The sequence below is a fragment of the Geotrypetes seraphini genome, chromosome 5 (genome assembly GCF_902459505.1).
Source record: "Geotrypetes seraphini chromosome 5, aGeoSer1.1, whole genome shotgun sequence".
Lineage (NCBI taxonomy): Eukaryota > Metazoa > Chordata > Amphibia > Gymnophiona > Dermophiidae > Geotrypetes > Geotrypetes seraphini.
In genome coordinates this window covers 270,698,223-270,721,743 of record NC_047088.1, presented here as the reverse complement: position 1 = coordinate 270,721,743, position 23,521 = coordinate 270,698,223, and the positions used below count along the sequence as shown (strand labels likewise).

Below are 23,521 nucleotides of genomic sequence, written 5' to 3'. Positions count from 1 at the left end.
GCATGCACGCTTAGGGATCCTTTAATCAAGCTGCGGTAGGGTTTTAATGCGCGTAATACCGCGCGTTAAACCGCCTGCCGCGCTAGCCGCTAGTTTTTTAGTTGGCCGCAGAGGTTAGTGCGTGATAAAATGTCCGACGCGCTAACCCCTCTAGCGCGGCTTGATAAAAGGAGCCCTTAGGGTTTTATTAGCTTGGGAGGAAATACGAAAACGACCCCACACTCGCGCACCCCAAGGTATAAGCTGCGAGTCCCCAGGACTATCTTCTGCAGCAGTGCTGTGGCAATTGCGGGGTTAAGCGCCCACGTTTCAGCACTGATTTGAAGGGAGGTATGGGGAAGCATTTGCAGCTTCTGCCGGCAGCGCCAGAGCTCGGGCCTGTCACCCTTACCTGCTTGCACTCGCACACAGCAGCAGCAGGGCCGTCGTCGAAGGGAGCACAAAACATGGCAGAAATTTTTTAGCCGGTGCGGGTGGTTGTAGACACCAGGAAAGCGAGCGGAGAGGAGAGAGGAGCAGCGTGGGAGAAGGCAGGCAAGCTAGAAGGCAGGCGGACAGCGTGGGGTAGCGGCAAAAGGAAGCTCCGCCCACTCCCCAGCATCACAGCAGTGTCAGCAAGCCCGGACTCCCCCTTAAAAGGGGGGGGGAGCCAACGGCGCGCAGCAATTCGGCGCATGGTGAAGGCGAGCAGCAAAGGCACTCGCCTTAGCGAGAGCGCCTTTGCGAAGGAGTCTTGAGAAGGAGCCAAGAGCCCAGGCTGCCTAGCAGCAATTTCAAACTAATAAAAAAAAAAAACAACAACAAAAAAAACAGGTACTTTTCTTCACTTCTCATTCTTTTCTTCTCTCTCTACTCTTTCAGCTAGCTACACACCGGGCACACTCCAACACACCGAGGAACTTTAGGTACGAGAAAAGAGAAATGGAGGCAGCAGAAGCCCAGCGAAGCTTCCCAGTATACTGCATCGAGTGTCATATGTATGACTACCTCCCCTCCAGGAGACAGGCGTACATATGCAGACGATGTCAGGAACTGGATAGCCTAAAGAAGGAAGTCGGGAGACTGCAGGTCAAGGTCCAGGAGCTGGAGGGACTCCGCACCGTTGAGGAACTGTGGCAACTGAGGCAACGGAGGATACCACCAGAGAGAGCCACATGAATGAGCAGGTTAGAAAGCTCGAGAGATTCATCGAGGAGGCCTGCAAGATGGTAGAGACACAGGATCACCATCAATTCAGAAGGGAACCAACAGATGGAGGACAGAACCCACCAGACACCAGGGGGGGAAGGACCTTGCAGAGGAACTGAGGAGGCAGAGACCCATCAGAACCAGGAGGATGGATTGGAGGATCAAGTCACTGATACGGACCTGAGACCCAAGAGGAAGCTGAGAAAAGGGAAATCTGCAATCGTGGTGGGAGACTCAGTCCTGAGAGAGGTGGACAGTCACATAGCAGGAGGCAGAGAAGACCGACTCGTGACATGTCTCCCATGGGCGAGGACAAAGGACATCTCCGACAGAATCGAAAGAATCCTGAAAGGAGCTGAGACGGAGGAGACAGCAGTAATAATCCACGTTGGAACCAACAACATCAGCAGAAGGAATTACAACAGGACTACACTGACCGAGCAGTTTAAGATCCAGGGGAGGAGACTGAAGCTGAGGACAAAGAAGATAGCCTTCTCAGAGATCCTGCCAGTACCGAGGGCGGATGCAAGGAGGCAGACCGAGCTGCAAGCAATAAACGGTTGGCTGAGGAGATGGTGCGAAGAGAAGGGTTTCCACGTTGTATGGAACTGGACAACCTTCCTGGGGAAAAACAAGCTTTACAGGAGGGACGGACTGCACCTGAGCGTGGCTGAGACGAGGATGCTGGCACGCAACATCCAGACCGGCATAGACATGGCTTTAAACTGAGGACAAGGGGAAAGCCGACAGTCGATCTGACATCGACACATCGGACTACAGTATCAAACAAGGATACTGAACCGGGAAAAGGCGATAGAGGGCTCGAGACTGAGTGGACATTTAAAAAAACAAACAAACCATAGACGCAATGCAGGGGCCCAAGGAACTAATGAAACTAAAGAGGAAAAGGAGGAAACAGCCGGAGCCAGAGGGATGTCCAAAAATGGGGAAGCAGGTAGAGGATGAGATAGGCACACCACAGGAGGGGGATGAGGATGAAACAGACACACCACAGGAGGAGGATGAACGGAACGAGGCTCGGGGACTGGCAGCCCATGAGGGGGTCGGCAGGAGCACCAAACCACGAGGAAAACCAACAGAGAAGGTAAACAGCCGGGACTTAATTTGCCTATACACAAATGCTAGGAGCCTAAGAACCAAAATGGGAGAGCTAGAATTTATAGCCAGTAAGGAGGACCTAGACATAATTGGAGTCACAGAAACATGGTGGTCTGAACTGAGGCGGAAATGCAAAAACGCTAACACCATAGTTATGGGAGATTTCAACTATCCCAGGATAGACTGGTGTCTTGGAAATTAAAAATGTACAAAGGAAGCAGAGTTCCTGGAGACCATTCAGGACTGCTTCATGGAGCAACTTGTCAAGGAATCAACGAGAGGGTCAGCGATTCTGGATCTGATCCTCAATGGGCTGAAGGGACCTGCAAAGGGAGTGAGAGTAGCGGGACCATTAGGGAACAGTGATCACAACGTGATTCAGTTCAAAGTGGAAGTAGGATCACCAAAGGGAAAGAGAACCAAGGCAACAATGTTTAACTTCAAGAAAGGGAACTATGAGGCCATGAGACAAATGGTGAGGAAGAAGCTCCAAGAAAGCTCAGACTGTGGAGCAAGCCTGGTCCTTATTCAAAGATACGATAAACGAGGCACAAAACCTGTATATACCCAGATTCAGGAAAGCAAGCAAAAAGAATCCAACAAAAGACCCGGCATGGATAACCCGGCAAGGAAGTTAAGAAAGTGATAGGAGATAAGAAAAAATCGTTTCGAATGTGGAAAAAGGACAAAACCGAAGAAAATTGGAAAGAGCATAGGAAGCATCAGAAAGCATGTCACCAAGTGGTCAGGAAAGCCAAGAAAGAATACGAAGAGAGACTAGCCAAGGAAACAAGAAATTTTAAACCATTCTTCCGATATGTAAAAGGAAAACAGCCAGCGAGGGAGGAGGTGGGACCTCTGGATGAGGGGGACAGGAAGGGGGTGGTGAAGAAGGAAAAAGAGGTGGCTGATAGACTAAACGTTCTTCTCGTCGGTCTTTGCCAAAGAAGACACATCCAACATGCCGGAACCGGAAAGAATCTTCAAGGGGGATCAAGAGGGAAAATTATCATGCATGGAGGTAAGCCACGATTACGTACTCGGACAGATAGATAGATTAAAAACTGACAAATCTCCGGGCCCAGACAGAATACACCCGAGAATACTGAAAGAGCTCAGAAACGAAACAGCGGAGTTGCTGCGCAATATTTGCAACCTATCCTTGAGAACAAAGAAACATAGAAGATGATGGCAGAAAAGGGCTACAGCCCATCAAGTCTGCCCACTCTGCTTACCCACCCCCTGTCTATGCCCTAATGACCCAATTTTCTTATCTTGACCCTCGTAGGGATCCCACATGGGTATCCCATTTATTCTTAAAGTCTGGCACGCTGTCTGCCTCGATCACCTGCACTGGAAGCTTGTTCCAATGATCAACCACTCTCTCTGTGAAGAAATACTTTCTGGTGTCGCCATGAAATTTTCCGTCCCTGAGTTTAAGCGGGTGCCCTCTTGTGGCCGAGGGTCCCTTGAGAAAGAAAATATCATCTTCCACTTCGACACGTCCCATGAGGTACTTAAATGTTTCGATCATGTTTCCCCTCTCCTATGTTCCTCAAGAGTGTAGAGCTGCAATTTGTTCAGTCTCTCTTCATACGAGAGACCCTTGAGCCCCGAGATCATCCTGGTGGCCGTCCGCTGAACCGATTCAATTCTGCGCACATCTTTACTGTAATGTGGCCTCCAGAACTGCACATAGTACTCCAGATGATGTCTCACCATGGCCCTGTACAACGGCATTATGACTTCAGGCTTTCGGCTGACGAAACTTCTATTGATACAACCCAATATCTGCCTTGCCTTAGATGAAGCCTTCTCCACTTGATTGGCAGTTTTCATGTCTGCACTGATGATTACTCCTAAATCTCGTTCTGCTGAAGTCCTAGTTAAAGTTTCTCCGTTCAAGAAGTACGTCCTGCATGGATTTCCGCTTCCGAGGTGCATGACCTTACATTTCTTAGCATTGAAGCCTAGCTGCCAGGTTGAGGACCAACTTTCCAATGTAAGCAGGTCCTGCGCCATATAATTCTGTGAACTGCATTCACTTACTATATTACATAGTTTGGCGTCATCGGCGAATAGTGTTATTTTACCTTGAAGCCCTTGAGTCAGATCCCCTATGAATATGTTGAAAAGGAGTGGACCCAGGACTGAGCCCTGCGGCACTCCACTGGTCACCTCCGATGTTTTAGAGAGGGTACCATTAACCACCACCCTCTGAAGTCTGCCACTCAGCCAATCATTGACCCATGCAGTTAGTGTCTCTCCTAACCCCATTGATTCCATCTTGCTTAGCAGCCTGCGGTGTGGGACACTGTCAAAAGCTTTACTGAAGTCCAGGTACACGATGTCCAAAGACTCTCCCAAGTCCAACTTTCTTGTTACCCAGTCAAAGAAGCTGATGAGATTGGATTGGCAGGACCTACCCTTGGTGAATCCATGCTGACTGGGATCCCGAAGATTCCCTTCATTCAAGCAGATCGAGCTACAAGCAATAAACGCATGGCTGAGGAGATGGTGTGAAGAGGAAGACTTCCACTTTGTGAAGAACTGGATGACTTTTTGGGGGAAGAACAAGCTCTACAGGAGGGACGGACTGCACCTGAGCGCAGCAGGAACAAGACTGCTGGCGAACAACGTCAAGAGAGAAATAGAGAAGGCTTTAAACTGAGAAGAAGGGGAAAGCTGACAGTCGACCTGACATCGTCGCTTCAGACAAGAGTATCCACTGAAGATACTGAGAGGGAAAAATGCTGGGAAGAAACAAATGATAAACTACAGGGGTCCAAGAGTCAAGTGGAACTAGAGACCAATAAGGGGAGCTAGATAGAGAAACGGGAGATAGAGAAACAGGTGAAAACGAGGAAATAGGCTGAGGACAAAGAAGACGCACCGCAGGATGAGGAAGAACAAAACGAAATTCAGGGGCTTACAACCCATGAGGAGGACAGCAAGAAGAACAATTCACAAGGAAGAACAGCAGGGAAGAGAAAAAATCAGAACTTAAACTGCTTATACGCATACGCAAACGCAAGGAGCCTAAGGACCAAAATGGGAGAACTGGAAGTCATGGCCAAAAACGAGGACATAGACATTATTGGAATCACTGAAATATGGTGGACTGAGGACAACAAATGGGACGTAGTATTGCCAGGGTACAAACTCTACAGGAGAGACAGGACTTACAAGAAGGGTTGAGGAATAGCACTGTACATAAAGGACACCATTCAGTCGACCAGAATGGATACGGCAGCAAGGGCGGAAGGACTGGAATCATTATAGGTTAAATTACCAAGAGGAAATGGAGCTGACATAAAATTGGGACTGTACTATCGCCCTCCTGGACAAACGGAAGCGAACGACAAAGAGCTGGAAGCAGAATTGAGGCGGGAATGCAAAAGCGGAAGGGTGATAGTGATGGGGGATTTCAACTACCCCGGGATAGACTGGAACCTTGGAAATTCAAACTGCGCGAGGGAAACAGAATTCCTGGAGGCTGTGAGAGACTGCTTCATGGAACAGCTTGTCAAGGAATCAACGCGAGGGGATGCCACTCTCGACCTAATCCTCAACGGGCTAGGGGGACCTGCAAAGGAAGTGGTGGTAGGAGGACCATTAGGAAACAGCGACCACGACATGATCCGGTACAAATTAGAGGTAGGAACATCCAAAGTGAAGAGAACCACAGCAACGGCGTTCAATTTCAAGAAAGGGAACTACGATGCTATGAGAGCAATGGTGAGAAAGAAACTAAAAAACGGCTCAATACGGATGGAGACCGTAGAGAAAGCTTGGTCCCTATTCAAAGACACGGTGCAAGAAGCACAAAACCTGTACATCCCCAGGTTTAGGAAAGGATGCAAAAAAAAAAATCGGACAAAGGACCCAGTATGGATAACAAATGAAGTGAAGAAGGCGATAGGTGACAAGAAGAAATCTTTCCGAAAATGGAAAAAGGACCAAACCGAGGAAAACCGGAAGGAACATAAAACGCACCAGAAAAACTGTCATCGAGTGGTTAGGAAAGCAAAAAGAGAATACGAAGAGAGGCTGGCTGGGGAAGCAAAAAAACTTCAAAACGTTCTTCAGATACGTTAAAGGAAGGCAACCGGTGAGGGAGAAAGTAGGATCGTTGGATGATGGAGACAGAAAGGGAGTGGTAAAGGAGGAAAAAGAGATAGCTGACAGATTGAACAAATTCTTCTCGTCAGTCTTCACAAGCGAGGACACATCCTATGTACCAGAACCCGAAGAGATCATAAGTGGAGATCGAGAAGAAAAACTGGCGCATATAGAGATAAATACTTTCACTAGATCACCTTGCTTTCACTTGCTAGTGAAAGTATTTATTAACAATATCACCTTGGATAAGTAAGTTCCCTTGTGGTACAGCATATAGAGATAAGCCATGAGGATGTCCAACAGCAGATAGATAGACTGAAAAGCAACAAATTGCCGGGTCCGGACGGAATCCACCCAAGGGTTCTAAAAGAGCTAAGAAACGAAATAGCGGAAACACTCCAACAAATTTGTGACCTATCCTTGAAAACTGGGAGATCCCGGAAGACTGGAAAATAGCTAATGTCACACCTATTTTTAAAAAGGGATCAAGGGGTGACCCCGGGAACTACAGGCCGGTAAGCGTGACTTCAGTTCCGGGCAAGATGATGGAAGCACTGATAAAGGACAGCATCTGTGAGCACATAGAAACAAACAGACAACTGAAAGAGAGCCAACATGGCTTCTGCGATGGAAGGTCGTGCCAAACAAACTTACTGCACTTCTTTGAAGGAATAAACAGCAAGATGGACAAAGGGGAACCCATAGACATCATTTACCTCGACTTCCAAAAAGCCTTTGACAAGGTACCCCATGAGCGACTACTTAGGAAACTGCAAAACCACGGGGTGGAAGGGGATATATACAGATGGATTATCAACTGGTTGGCAGGCAGAAAACAAAGGGTTGGGGTGAAGGGACAATACTCGGACTGGCGGAGGGTCACGAGCGGTGTTCCACAGGGGTCGGTGCTCGGACCACTGCTGTTCAATGTGTTTATAAATGACCTGGAAACGGGGACGAAGTGTGAAGTTATAAAATTTGCAGATGACACCAAACTCTGCAGCAGGGTTAGAACCGCGGAGGAATGCGAAGACCTACAAAGGGACCTAAACAAACTAGAAGAGTGGGCAAACAAATGGCAAATGTGATTTGGTCATGCATATAGGGAAAAAGAACCCGATGTTCAGCTACAAAATGGGGGGATCGGTGCTAGGGGAAAGCAACCTTGAAAAGGACTTGGGTGTGCTAGTGGATACAACAGTGAAATCAATGGCACAATGTGCAGCAGCCTCAAAGAAAGCAAATAGAATGTTGGGTATTATTAAGAAGGGTATCACAACCAGGACGAAGGAAGTCATCATGCCGCTGTATCGAGCGATAGTGCGCCCGCACCTGGAGTATTGTGTCCAGTATTGGTCGCCGTACCTCAAGAAGGACATGGCGATGCTTGAGAGGGTCCAGAGAAGAGCGACGAAAATGATAAAAGGCATGGAAAACCTTTCATATGCAGACAGGTTAGAAAGGCTGGGGCTCTTCTTCCTGGAAAAGCGGAGACTCAGAGGAGACATGATAGTGACTTTCAAGATCATGAGAGGTATCGAGAAGGTAGACAGAGATAGATTCTTCAGACTAATGGGGATCACAAGTACAAGGGGGCACTCGGAGAAGCTGAAAGGGGACAGGTTTAGAACCAATGCTAGGAAGTTCTTTTTCACTCAGAGGGTGGTGGACACATGGAACGCACTGCCGGAGGTTGTGATGGGACAGAGTACACTACAGGGTTTTAAAGAAGGATTGGATAAATTCCTGAAAGATAGGGGGCTTGAGGGATACAGATAGAGGTAGAGATGGGATATAGAGAGAGTATAGATAGAGACCAAGGGGATTCAAGGGTTCAGACAATGATCACCGTACAGGTCATGGGCCTGATGGGCCGCCGCGGGTGCGGACTGCTGGGCGCGATGGACCTCTGGTCTGACCCAGCAGAGACAACTTCTTATGTTCTTATGTTCTTATGTTCTTAAGATCGTGTCCAATTTGCTTTTAATTAGTGTTTCCATGAGTTTGCACAGTATTGATGTGAGACTCACCGGTCTATAATTCGCAGCCTCTGCCCTGCAACCCTTTTTATGCAGAGGAACAACATTACCTAATTTCCAGTCCAGGGGAACTTTCCCCTTACTTAGGGAGAGATTGAATAGCTCAGCCAACGGTTTTGCCAGGACATCGCTCAATTCTCTGAGCACTCTTGGGTGCAAATTGTCTGGTCTCATGGCTTTGTTCACCTTGAGTCTTGCCAGTTCACTGTAAACTTCACCTGGTGTGAACTCAAAATTCTGAAATGGGTCTTCTGTGCTTTATGTTGCCTTCAACTGCGGACCGTGTCCCGGTGCCTCACATGTGAAGACTGAGCAGAAGTATTCATTCAGTAGTTCGGCTTTATCGGAATCTGCTTCCACGTAACTTCCGTCCGGTCTTCTAAGGCGTACTATCCCGTCTGTGTTCCTTTTTCTGTCACTAATATACCTGAAGAAGGATTTGTCCCCCTTTTTAATGTTTTTTGCCAGAATTTCTTCCACTCGAAGTTTTGCCTCCCTAACTGCCATTTTGACCGCTGTAGACCTGGTCCTATATTCTACCTTTGCCTCTCTTTTCTCCGTGCGCTTGTAGGATCTAGAGGCAACCCGGGGAACTACAGACCGGTGAGCTTGACCTCAGTTCCGGGGAAGATTGCTGAATCACTGATCAAGGAAAGTATCAATGAGCATATAGAAAAAAATAAACTGAAGAGAACAAGCCAGCATGGTTTCTGTAAAGGAAGATCATGCCAAACTAACCTACTGCACTTCTTTGAGGGGATAAGTGAACAATTGGACAAAGGTGACCCCTTAGACATACAGAGACAGTCCAAACTACCTGAATAACCGCCTCATCCACAACACCGCAACCAGACATAGGAAAACTCACATCCCATTCTCATACCCCCCAATTAAGGAGGTCAAACGGAAAAAAACTATATGATGGCCTCCTGGCCACTCAAGCAGCCAAACTAGACAACCAAATCGCCAATCTACTAATGGCATCCCTCGACTACAAGACTTTTAGAAAAGAAATAAAGACCATACTGTTCAAGAAAACTCTGAAAAAAGAAATAATACCGCAAGTCTCAAACTCCACCTCTCACTAAAGCCAATTTTTTTTTTTTTTTTGTAAGTTCTTGTTGTAATACATCTTGGATAATTCTTTTGTAATCCGCCTTGAACTGCAAGGTAATGGCGGAATAGAAATCCCTAATGTAATGTAATGTAATGTAATATATCTTGATTTCCAAAAACCCTTCGACAAGGTATCCCATGAGCGCCTACTGAAGAAACTGTGGAGCCATGGAGTGGAAGGGGATGTGCACAGATGGATCGAAAATTGGCTGGCGGACAGGAAGCAGAGAGTGGGTGTAAAGGGACACTACTCTGACTGGAAAGGGGTCATGAGTGGTGTCCCACAGGGGTCGGTGCTGGGGCCGCTACTGTTCAATATATTCATCAGTGACCTGGAAACAGGGGTAAAGTGCGAAGTTATTAAATTCGCGGACGACACAAAACTCTCCAGCAGGGTCAGAACTGTTGAATGCAATGAATTACAGAGAGACCTGAACAAACTGAGTGAGTGGGCAAATAGATGGCAGATGAGCTTCAATGTAGAGAAATGTAAGGTCTTGCACATAGGGAAAGGGAACCCCGTGTATAGCTATACGATGGGAGGGAGGTTACTGGGGGAAGGCAACCTAGAAAAAGACCTGGGGGTATTGGTGGATAAATCAATGAAGCCGGCAGCACAATGTGCAGCAGCCTTGAAGAAAGCGAATAGAATGCTGGGCATTATCAAAAAAGGTATCACTACCAGAATGAAGGAAGTTATCCTGCCGCTGTATCGAGCAATGGTGCGCCAGCATCTAGAGTACTGCGTCCAATACTGGTCGCCGTACCTTAAAAAGGATATGGTGATACTCGAGAGGGTTCAAAGGAGAGCAACAAGGATGATTAAGGGCATGGAGAACCTTTCATATGCCGAAAGGTTGGACAAGCTGGGGCTCTTTACCCTGGAAAAGTGGAGACTTAGAGGGGACATGATAGAGACCTATAAAATCATGAAAGGCATAGAGAAGGTGGAGAGGGACAGATTCTTCAGACTAGCAGGGACAACAAAAACACGAGGTCATTCAGAAAAATTAAGAGGAGACAGATTCAGAACAAATGCTAGGATGTTCTTCTTCACTCAGAGGGTGATGGACTTCTGGAATGCACTTCCAGGAGAGGTGATAGGACAGAGTACATTATTGAGGTTCAAAAAGGGACTGGATGACTTTCTGAAGAGGATAGCAGGGTACAGATAGAGGGTTACTTACGGGACATTAAGTAAATGGGATATAAACATCCCAGGTAAGGAGCACTTACAGGTCATGGACCTGGTGGGCCGCCGCGGGAGCGGACTGCTGGGCATGATGGACCCCTGGTCTGATCCGGCAGGGGCAATGCTTATGTTCTTATGTTCTTATTCAATCGACCGGAGTGGATGCAGCATCGACAAATGACCAACTGGAATCAATATGGATTAAAATACCAGGAAGAAAGGGAACCGAAATAAAGATGAGCCTGTACTACCGCCCACCTGGGCAAGCAGAAGCAAAGGATGAAGAACTGAGAGCCGAGTTGAGGCGAGAATATAAAAACGCAACCACCATAGTTATGGGAGATTTCAACTATCCTGGGATAGACTGGAGCCATGGAGTTTTAAAATGCTCAAAGGAATCGGAGTTCCTGGAGGCGGTACGGGACTGCTACTTGGAACAGCTTGTCAAGGATCCAACGAGAAGGCAGCTACTCTGGATTTAATCCTCAACGGACTGAGAGGACCTGCCCATGAAGTGGAAGTAATGGCACCATTAGGAAACAGTGATCACAACATGATCCAATTCAAAATGGAAATAGGTAGGCCAAAGGGGAGGAGAACCATTGCAACAACGTTCAACTTCAAGAAAGGGAACTATGATGCCATGAGACTAATGGTTAAGAGAAAACTCAAGGACAGGCCCAGAAAGGCACAGATGATGGAGCAAGCCTGGACCCTATTCAAGGACACAGTGAATGAAGCGCAAAATCTGTATATACCCAGGTTTAGAAAGGGGTGCAGAAAGAACCAAACGAGAAACCCAGCATGGTTAACCAATGAAGTTAAGAAGGTGATAGGAGACAAGAAAAAATCCTTCAGGACGTGGAAAAAGGATAAAACTGAGGAACATTGGAAAGAGCACAGGAAGCATCAAAAAGAATGTCACCGCTTGGTCAGAACAGCAAAAAAAGAGTATGAAGAGAGACTTGCCAAGGAGGCATGGAATTTTAAACCATTCTTTCGATATGTGAAAGGAAAACAACCAGGGAGGGAGGAGGTGGGACCCCTGGATGAGGGAGACAGGAAGGGAGTGGTAAAGGAGGAAAAGGAGGTGGCGGATAGATTAAACATGTTCTTCTCGTCGGTATTCACAAAAGAGGACACATCCAACGTCCGGAACCCGAAAAATTCTTCAAGGGGGACCAAGAGGAAAAATTACTGTGCATGAAAGTAAGCCTCGAGGACTTATTCAAACAGATAGATAGAATAAAAATGGACAAATCTCCGGGCCCAGACAGAATCCACCCGAGAATAATAAAAGAGCTTAGAGATGAAATAGCAGAGTTACTACAGCAGATTTGCAACCTATCCTTGAAAACAGGGGTAATCCCGGAGGACTGGAGGATAGCGAATGTTACACCTATCTTCAAGAAGGGATCCAGAGGTGACCCGGGGAATTATAGACCGGTCAGCTTAACCTCAGTTCCGGGGAAGATGGCCGAATCACTAATCAAGGACAGTATCAACGAGCATATAGAAAAAAATAAGCTGATGAGAACAAGCCAGCATGGTTTCTGTAATGGTAGGTCATGCCAGACGAACCTACTACACTTCTTTGAGGAGATAAGCGAAAAATTGGACATAGGTGACCCCATAGACGTAGTGTACCTGGATTTCCAAAAAGCCTTCGACAAGGTGCCTCACGAGCGCCTACTAAGGAAACTGTGGAACCACGGAGTGGAAGGGGACATACACAGATGTATCAGAAACTGGCTGGCAAATAGGAAACAGAGAGTAGGAGTGAAAGGTCACTATTCTGACTGGAAAGAGGTCACGAGTGGTGTCCCGCAGAGGTCAGTGCTGGGACCGCTCCTGTTCAATATATTTATTAATGACCTGGAAGCAGGGATGAAGTGCAAAATTATAAAATTTGTGGACGACACAAAACTCTCCCGTAGGGTTAGTACAGTTGAGGAATGTAGAGAACTCCAAAGGGACCTGAACAAATTGAGTGAGTGGGCAATTAAATTGCAGATGAGCTTCAATGTGCAGAAATGTAAAGTTATGCACATGGGGAAAGGAAACCCGATGTACAATTACATGATGGGGGGGATATTATTGGGGGAAGGCAACCTAGAAAGAGATTTGGGGGTTATGGTGGATAAAACAATGAAACCGGCGGCACAATGTGCCGTGGCCTTGAAAAAGGCGAACAGAATGTTAAGCATTATCAAGAAAGGTATCGCTACCAGAAGCAAGGAGGTTATCCTCCCGCTGTATAGGGTGATGGTGCAACCGCATCTGGAGTACTGCATTCAATACCGGTCGCCGTACCTTAAGAAGGATATGGTGATACTGGAGAGGGTCCAGAGAAGAGCAACAGAAATGATAAAGGGCATGGAGAACCTTTCGTATGCTGAGAGACTGGATAAGCTGGGGCTCTTTTCCCTCGAAAAGCGGAGACTTAGAGGGGATATGATAGAAACTTACAAGATCATGAAAGGTATAGAGAAGGTAGAGAGGGACAGATTCTTAAGACTGGCGGGGGCAACAATAACTAGAAGGCATTCAGAAAAATTGAAGGGAGACAGATTCAGAACAAATGCCAGGAAGTTCTTCTTTACTCAAAGGGTGGTTGACACCTGGAATGCACTTCCAGAGGAGGTAGTAAAGCAGAGTACGATTTTGGGTTTCAAAATGGGACTGGACAAATTTCTGAAGGAAAAGGAGATTGAAGGGTACAATTAGAGGGGTACTATACAGTACAAATGCTTTAGAGTAATAGATCACTTACAGGTCATCAACCTGGGGGGCCGCCGCGGGAGCGGACTGCTGGGCATGATGGACCTATGGTCTGACTCAATGGAGGCGATGCTTTTGTTATTATGTTCTTACTGGCTCACCACTGTTGGACTGTTGGGCGCACCTCACCCACCCAATGTTGCAGGATAAGTTTTTTAGTAAGCCTCAGAGCCACCAATATAAAGTGCCGATAGGGCTCAAAATTGAGTTTTTAATTAGATTTTAAATTGATGTTTCTTTACAAATTAATACTGGAAGAGAATTCCAGTGCTGCATCATGGGTAATTTGAAGGTGAGCATGTGAGGATGAAGGAATGGAGAGACGTTACTCATGTGTGTGGCACAGTGGTTAAAGCTACAGGCTCTGCACCCTGAGGTTGTGGATTCAAATCTGCGCTGCTCCTTGTGACTCTGAGCATGTCACTTAGTCCCCCCATTGCCCCAGGTACATTAGCTAGATTGTGAGCCCACCAGGACAGACAGGGAAAAATGTTTCAGTACCTGAGTCAATTCATGTAAACCGTTCTGAGCTCCCCTGTGAGAACAGGATAGAAAATTGAATAAATAAATGAACTGAGTGAGTAATTGAAGAAACTGTGTTAATAAATTAGACAAATAAACTGGAAATTGTTTAAAGATTGAAGTATTTTAAATTGGGTGTGATATTGGATTGGAAGCCAATGTAACTTTATCGAGTAATGAAATATGCTCAACCCACGGTCTTAAAAAGAAATCTAGCGGCTTTGTTTTGTAACAATTGTAAACTCTTCAATGAAACTGTATCAGTCTTGCAAAAACCATATTGCAGTAGTCAAGTCTTGAACAGAACAATGAAATTACCAAAGAAACTAAAGTAGAAAAATCAAATAAATGACACATCTAAGAACCTGAACGCCTTTTTGCATAACAAATGATACTTGAGAGTTTAAAAGATAATTCTGAATCAAATATAACTCCTAAATATTTTAAAGACTTGGGTATAAAAGGAGAACCCCATAGAATAACTGGAATGGACTGTCTTAGAGGTGTTTAAAGCATTATTGTTTTTTAACTACAAAGATATTTTTGTAAACAAATTTGAAGTTACAGGTCCGAAGCTGTAGCTGATTTTAGAAATATCAGCAAGCTGTCATTAGCATAAAAATAGCAGCTGATACTATATTGTTGGATTAAAAGTGCTAGAGATGTTAAACAATGTTAATGATCAAATAGATCCTTGTAGGAGTTGAAGAGTTCTCCAACTCAATCAGCTTTGAAAGTTCTTTCTGAAAGGAATGATCTAAACCAGTGTTCTTCAACCGCCGGTCCGTGGACCGGTGCCAGTCCGCAGAAATTTTCTGCCAGTCCACAGGGCCGGCACCTCCATTGGGCCCAAGACAGTGTTCTGCAGCCACCGGTCCACGGTGTGATCAATGCAGCATCTTCGGGCCAGCTCCCTGAATGCTATAGTGCACAAAGCCATGGGAAAAGGCTCCTACGCATGTCCTGCGCCTGAACTGGAAGCCTTCTCTCTGATGTTGCAACGTCAGAGGGAAGGCTTCCAGATGAAGCGCGGGAGGCACGTGGGGAGCCGCTGCCCACAGCTTTGTGCAATGCAGCACTCAGGGAGCCGGCCTGAAGATGCCGCGTTGATCACACCGTGGACCGTCCTGAAGATAACACTGGGGGGCAGGCCAGAAGGCAAGGCACAGCATGGAGGGAGAGAGACAACAGTAGGGGGAATGCTTTTATTTTTGTATTTAGTGATTGATTTACATCTGCTGTCTATTCAGGAAGAAATGCATTTGTTTCTTTTCCTCTGCAGAGTCTTGCATCTTAGGGTTTGTTTGTAAATATTAGTACTTTTAGTTTTTGGTCCTGCATTTGCATGGGGTTATCTGTTTTCTGGTAGGAATGAATGGTGAAAAGCATACAGTGTGCTTTGTGTATTTTAATTTTGTGGTTAACCATTATGTGTTGTTAATACGATTATATTGTGTGTGTGTATATATATGAAAAAAGGATGGAAAAAAATGGTGTTACAATTAATATTATTATGGGGGCAGGGGCTGGGGCAGAGATTGGGTGGAGATGGGCAAAACTTAGCCCAGTGTTCTTCAACTGCCGGTCCGCAGACCAGTGCTGGTCCACAAAATAATTATTTTATTTCCGCCGGTCCATAGGTGTCAAAAGGTTGAAGAACACTGATCTAAACCATTCCAGAACTGTCCAGCCTTTGTACATTTCTCCCTTCATATTCATGGGGGCTAGGGTCAAAGACGGCTCACGAATAACTTTTTGCATATTCACGGGGTTTGTGGTATAGCCCTTGCGAATACCACGAATAAAACGTATCGTTGGTATTTGCGATTGTTTAAGAAAAACAAGTTATGTATTGCAGTTCTTGCCTTGTACTGTATTATAGAACTGACCACGTACATACAAGCATATATTGTCCTATAATCCCATTATACTGTAACACGTACCGATCTCTTATTCAGGCGGTGCCTTCATCCTTGTCCTGTACATGTTCCACATGTGGTGCAGGAGGAGAAGACAAGAAAAGTGAGCACCAGGTGCCTCCTCAGGCAGTGGAATTGGATCTTCGGTGTCTTCATCCTCATCCTCGGTGCTTGGACCTGAGATGTGCTCTTCAACATCTTCATAAACGATCTGGACATAGGTACGACGAGCGAGGTGATCAAATTTGCAGACAATATGAAGTTATTCAGAGTAGTGAAGACACGGGGATTGCGAAGATCTACAACGTGACATAATCAAGCTCGAGGAATGGGCATTGACATGGTAGATGAGGTTCAACGTGGACAAGTGTAAAGTGATGCATGTTGGTAACAAAAATCTCATGCACAAATACAGGATGTCCGGGATGGTACTTGGAGAGACCTCCCAGGAAAGGGACTTGGGAGTTCTGATCGACAAGTCGATGAAGTCGTCTGCGCAATGTGCAGCGGCGGCAAAAAGGGCGAACAGAATGCTAGGAATAATAAAGAAGAGGATCACAAACAAATCGGAGAAGGTTATCATGCCGCTGTACTGGGTCATGGTGCGCCCTCACCTGGAGTACTGCGTCCAGCACTGGTCGCTGTACATGAAGAAGGACATAGTGCTACTAGAAAGAATCCAGAGAAGAGCGACTAAGATGGTTAAGGGGTTAGAGGAGCTGCCGTACAGCGAAAGATTAGAGAAACTGGGCCTCTTCTCCCTAGAACAGAGGAGATTGAGAGGGGACATGATTGAAACATTCAAGGTACTGAAGGGGATGGACTTAGTAGATAAAGACAGGTTGTTCATCCTCTCCAAGGTAGGGAGAACGAGAGGGCACTCTCTAAAGTTGAAAGGGGATAGATTTTGTACAAATGTAAGGAAGTTCTTCTTCACCCAGAGAGGGTAGAAAACTGGAACGCTATTCCGGAGTCTGTCATAGAGGAACACACCTTCCAGGGATTCAAGACAAAGTTAGACAAGTTCCTGCTGGACAAGGACGTATGCTGGTAGGGCTAGTGTCAATTAGGGCGCTGGTTTTTGACCAGAGGGCTGCCGCATGAGCGGACTGCTGGGCATGGTGGACCATTGGTCTGACCCAGCAGCGGCAATTCTTATGTTCTTATCATCTTGGGAGGAGGAGGATACGAAGGTGGGGCCTCCTCATGGGTAGCTGATGTGGAAGAGGTGGATAGAGAGTCGGGCAAGGGCTCTCGGTATCTTCTGGAAATACATTGTGATTTCAGTCTGGCTCTTCTGCTTCTTCATTTCTGGATATATATTTGTGAATGTAGGACATTGCTGCTTCTGCTAACTCCTTCACCTTCAAGGCACATACCATGGATGGTTCGATGTCATTAAAAAGTCCATGACAGCAACCTGCGTAGAGCCTCTGCAATATTGCCCAGTATAAACTTGACTTCTAGCACTTGTTCTTCTTCTCCATCCCACATAGTAATATAGTAAATGACAGCAGATAAAGACCTGAACAGCCCATCTAGTCTGCTCATTTGTTATACTCATTAAAAATATGATTAAATTAACTTGTCTCTTTTCTTTGGTATTTCTGGGCCTTAGACTGTAAAGTCCACCTGGCACTGTCCTAGGTTTCAACTGCTGAAGTTGCCATCCAAGTTCACTCCAGCCTATCCAACCATCCTGTTTGCAGGATATCTACCATAAAGTCTTAGCTTCTTTTGACAACTGATACTATTAGCTTCTTTTCATCTCCCACTATTTAGACCTCTCCCACTTGTCCTTCTCTTCCTTCGCCGCCCCCTCCTCCCTCTCTCCTTCCTTTTCACTGTAAGTCGTTTAGAGCCTGCTTAGGTTAGTGAGACACACAAATGGAAGATTAGATTAGAAAACCATTCTTCTATCTTCTGCAGATCCTTTTTCAAGTTCTCCACTCCCTCCAGGGTATCAACTCTGTTGCAAATCTTGGTATCATCCAGAAAAAGGCTAACCTTACCTTCTAACCCTTCAACAATGTCGCTCACAAACATATTGAACAGAATCGGTCCCAGCACCGATCCCTGAGGCATCCCACTACTCATGTTTCCCTCCTCCAAGCGAATTCCATTAACCACTACCCTCTGGTGTCTGTCCATCAACCAGCTTCTAATCCAGTTCACCACTTTGGGCCCTAACTTCAGCCCATGGAGTTTATTTAAGAGCCTCCTGTGAGGAACCGTGTCAAAGGATTTGCTGAAATATAAGTAAATTACATCTAGTGCACATCCTTGATCCAATTCTCTGCTCACCCAGTCAAAGAATTCAATCATATTCGTTTGGCACAATTTACCTTTAATAAACCCATTTTGCCTTGGATCTTGTAATCCAGTGTTTCTCAACACGCAGTATGCATACCCCTAGGGGTACAAGAGCCACTTGGGGGGGTACATGGCGGGAGTCTCTCACCCCCCTTCTCTAGTGGCATGCCCCCTTCAAGCCGAAGCTGACCCGGAAGGCTTCCCTCTGATGTTAGAGCTGACATCAGAGGGAAGCCTTCCCGGTCAGGCAGGGTGGCCCCACAGTTCAGGTAACACCAAGCTAACTCCAGCGACAAAGAGCCCTCCGTCTTCTTCCACCCTCCCACTGCCTGTCAGGGAGTCTGAGTCTATGCAAGGCCCGGCACTGGTGCTGGCTTAACTTATGCAGAGCCTTCAAATCTATCCGCTCGTGAGACCCTGTTGGTACCGCCCCTCTGATGCACAGCCAGTTCTTCTCTTCACTCTACAGGCTCCACATTCTTCCCTACAGCTCTCACCATTCTCTAAAGCCTTCTCCACGATACTCTACAGCTTCCCTTACAGCTAGTGCTGCTTTATTATATCCTTCTGACCTCCTTCCCCGGCATACTCACCACGTTCCCTTTATAGTACTTCCTGTTCACATAAGTTCTGGAGAAACAAAGTTGGGACAACCAGATAATAAGTATATGATGGTAAGTGAGGTCCAGATAATTAATCTATTACACTGGTCAACAACAAAACATTTTTTCTTTGCTACTTAGAACTTAAGAAGTGTTCTTAGTTAATTTAATGACCCTGATTTCAGATCTGTAATTGAAATTCAGCTAGAATGTCAGGTTTCTGAGATACATGGCACAATATTGCAAGTATGAGCTGTGTCCCACCAAACTTGTGTTAAGGAGTTTACTCTGAAAACAAACACAAAGACAATAAGGAGACATGTTACAGCATACAGTATATTTACACCTCTCTTAACTCATACAAAAGTGATGTCAGCATGTTCAGAAATGTTTGAGACACTTACTTTTACGCTTGTACTGTACATTTGTGTCTCTCTGCAAGAACCAACAATAGTTTCCCATCATACTGGGATTGAACTTTCCCTGATATCTGCTTTCCATCACCTTGATATCTTGATGAAATCTTTCCCCATTCTCATCGCTGACATCACCAAGATTAGGTGGGAAGAAGTCGAGGTGAGAATGTAAGCAGTGCATTTAAGTGATATGAATTTTAGTAACAAACCTAGTTAGCCCGTAACCCTATAGGTGTTCTAAGAAAAAGAAGAGAGCAGGTCTCACTTTGGAATTTCTGTATTAATTATGGTTCATTGAGATTTGATTGTTTTATTGTTTTACTCTTAGAATTGTTATTGTTGAGATATTCGCTATGATATTTTATGAAAAAATAAAATAATTTTTTTTAAACTTTTGCTTTTAATCTTTCCTTTTCTACTTTTAATGGAGTTCTTTTCTTGATGAATATGAACTATGTATTGTAAACCGCTTAGATCCTTTCAGACTGTTATGTGGTATATAAAGTTCTTAATAAACATAAACATAAAATACTGATGCTTCACGGTAGCGTTATTGACGAAAATGATATAAACACAAACTGACGCATAACCTAAAAACAGGATATGATAGATGAAAACTGTTTTCAGATTTAGAGTCAGCAGGAGGCCCTTGTTAAGGTACAGGTGACAGAACTCCAGTCGTAAAATGCTTGTTGACCAGTGCAGAGCCTATCATATCATCCCTGGCTTTCCTCAATTCTGTTGCTGTTTTGCTTTCACTGCCTGACCTTAGAAGTAGTTACTCCTTAAACAACCATTTTAATTTTTTTTTCAGAGCCTCCAGTTCACATTGTGAATAAGGAAAATGTTCAGACCACCATAGCAGTGCTTCAAGGGGAGAAAATAACCCTGACTGTGAAGGTCTCTGAGCCAACAGCCTCTGTTCAGTGGCTGAGGAACTGCCAACAGCTGAGCTCTGGTACAAAGGTTCAATTTAGCAACAAAGGTTTGATTCATGTTCTCATCATTGAGCAGGCCGAGATCCTAGACAGCGGTACCTATACCTGCAAAACCACTGGTGATGAGCTTCACTTCTCTGTCCAAGTGAATGGTAAGGTGCTAGATATATGAATAAACTAAATTAAATCCAGAGCTTGTGAGACCCTTAAATAGTTCTTGCTTATTGCTCAGTCCATCAAAACTTTCTGAGGGCCCTTGAGTAGTCCCAAGCTCTTCAGGACCTTCTGAGAAATGTTGGGCCTATTTCAGAAAGCTGTTTTAGGAACTTTAAGTAGTCCTGAGTTCTCAGATGAATCCTCAATAGCCCCGAGTCTTTCAGTATCCTTAAATAAACTTGACCTACGCTTTTCAAAGCCTTCTTAGAGTCTCTGAGTGGTCCTAAACTATTAGAGCCTTTCAATGGACTCAGGAAAGCCTTGAACCTGTTAGTTTTACTGGATACATTTATGGTTACTTTTCTAACTTTTCAACATCAAGACAACAGCAAACAGTGATGGTCTGTTTCTAGTAACAACAAGTTTTCAAAAAAAAATTTTGTTGAAGACACATAATTAATGATTTATAATAAAAAGTGGGGCCAATGACGATTTAGGTGAATCACAAGCTGTATGTTCATGTGAAATGAGTCACCTCTGCAGCCACTGCAGGATTTAACAGCTGCAAACGTTGATTTGAAATAACTATGAACCATTGAAGATTTAGAGCGTTGAGCATTATTAGTTTACTTATTTCTTCCAAAGCATACATGTTGAGATCTTTAAATCTATTCCCTAGCAAGGACTGTAGCAGAATGTGACTTGAGGGTGATCATTATTGAAGACATGAAAACGGCCAACCAAGTGGAGAAAGCTTCGTCCAAGGCTAGACAAATCATCGATTGTATCCGATGAAGTTTCGTCAGCCCACAAGCCCGAGGTCATAATGCCGTTGTACAGATCCATGGTGAGACCCCCCCATCTGGAATACTATGTACAATTCTGGAGGCCACATTACCACAAAGATGTGGTGAGAGTTGAGTCGGTTCAACGAATGGCCATTCGGATGGTCTCGGGTCTCAGGGATCTACCATATGAGGAACGGCTGGATAAATTGCAGCTATACTCACTCGAGGAACGCAGAGAGAGAAGTGACATGATCGAGACATTCAAATATGTCACAGGCCGTATCGAGGTGGAAGAAGATATCTTCTTTCTCAAAGGTCCCGAGGGCAACAAGAGGGCATCCACTGAAATTCAGGGGTGGGAAATTTCATGGCGACACCAGAAAGACCTTCTTCACCGAAAGGGTAATTGATCGCTGGAATAATCTTCCACTACAGGTAATTGGGGCCAGCAGCGTGCCAGACTTTAAGACAAAATGGGATTGGCACGTGGGATCTCTTCATAGAAAAAGGTAGGGGTGGGTCATTAGTGTGGGCAGACTGGATGGGCCTTGGCTCTTTTCTGCCGTCAGTTTCTATGTATCTATGTTTCTATATGCTTTGTGATGAAGATCATTGACCATTTTAGTAGCCACACTCTGGACCAACTTATATCTTTTTGGTCTCCAGAATTGATAGGCTTAAGAGCGATAAATCCCCGGGACTGGATAGCATCCATCCGAGGGTCATCAAGGAACTGAAAGGGACCATAGCTGAGCTACTTCAACTAATAGCCAATCTGTCAATCAAAATGGGAAAGATTCCGGAGGACTGGAAGGTGGCGAATGTTACGCCAATCTTCAAAAAAGGTTTGAGGGGAGATCCGGGAAACCACAGACCGGTGAGTCTGACCTCGGTACCGGGAAAGATGGTAGAGGCACTGATAAAGGACCGCATCATTGATCACCTTGATGGACATGGTCTGATGAGGACCAGCCAGCACGGTTTCAGCAAAGGCAGATCTTGTTTGATGAACTTGCACTTCTTCGAGGGAGTAAACAGGCAGATAGATAAGGGTGACCCAGTCGACATTGTATATCTGGACTTTCAGAAGGCGTTCAACAAGGTTCCACATGAACGACTACTTTGGAAAATTGCGAGCCATGGAATAGAGGGAGAAATACTCACGTGGATTAAAAACTGGCTGGAACATAGGAACAGAGAGTGAGGGTGAATGGGCAATGCTCAGACTGGATGAGTGTCACCAGTGGGGTGCCGCAGGGCTTGGTGCTTGGACCCATACTCTTCAACATCTTTATAAACAATCTGGATATAGGTACAACGAGCGAGGTGATTAAATTTGCGGACGACACAAAGTTATTCAGAGTAGTGAAGACACAGGGGGATTGCAAGATCTGCAACATGACATAACAAGGCTCGAGGAATGGGCATCGACATGGCAGATGAGATTCAACGTGGCTAAATGTAAAGTAATGCATGTCGGTAAGAAAAATCTCAGGCAAGAGTATAGGATGTCCAGGGTGGTACTTGGAGAGACCTCCCAGGAAAGGGACTTGGGAGTTCTGATCGACAAGTCGATGAAGCCGTCCACACAATGTGTGGCTGCAGCGAAAAGGGCGAACAGAATGCTAGGAATGATTAAGAAGGGGATCACGAACAGGTCGGAGAAGGTTATCATGCCCTTGTACTGGGCCATGGTGCGCCCTCACCTGGAGTACTGTGTCCAGCACTGGTCATCGTACATGAAGAAGGCCATATTAATACTCAAAAGGGTCCAGAGAAGAGCGACTAAGATGGTTAAGGGGTTGGAGGAGCTGCCGTACGGTGACAGATTAGAGAAACTGGGCCTCTTCTCCCTAGAACAGAGGAGATTGAGAGGGGACATGATTGAAACATTCAAGATGCTGAAGGGGATAGACTTAGTAGATAGGTTGTTCACCCTCTCCAAGGCAGGGAGAACAAGAGGGCACTCTTTAAAGTTGAAAGGGAATAGATTCGGTACAAACGTAAGGAAGTTCTTCTTCACCCAGAGAGTGGTGGAAAACTGGAATGCTCTCCCGGAGGCTATCATAGGGGAAAACAATCTCCAGGGATTCAAGACAAAGTTAGACAAGTTCCTACTGAGCAAGGTCGTATGCTAGTAAGGTTAGTCTCAGTTAGGGCACTGGTCTTTGACCAAAAGGGCTGCCGCGTGAATGGATTGCTGGGCGCGATGGACCACTGGTATGACCCAGCAGCGGCATCTCTTATGTTCTTATGTTCTAATACTCTACATGCCATTCCTCTCCCTGTGGACCCAAGGTGCGTCCTGAC

General features: G+C 45.6%; 1 protein-coding gene across 2 annotated transcripts in view; it reads left to right on the top strand.

Annotated features, from left to right (window-relative positions):
* The window catches only part of OBSL1 (obscurin like cytoskeletal adaptor 1), a 234,381-nt gene that overhangs the window by 127,590 nt on the left and 83,270 nt on the right, over positions 1 to 23,521 (top strand). For both annotated transcript variants that reach the window (XM_033947138.1, XM_033947137.1), the window contains one exon: positions 20,144 to 20,419. In XM_033947138.1, the coding sequence (XP_033803029.1) occupies positions 20,144 to 20,419 (276 nt within the window). The remainder of the gene's footprint in view (positions 1 to 20,143; positions 20,420 to 23,521) is intronic.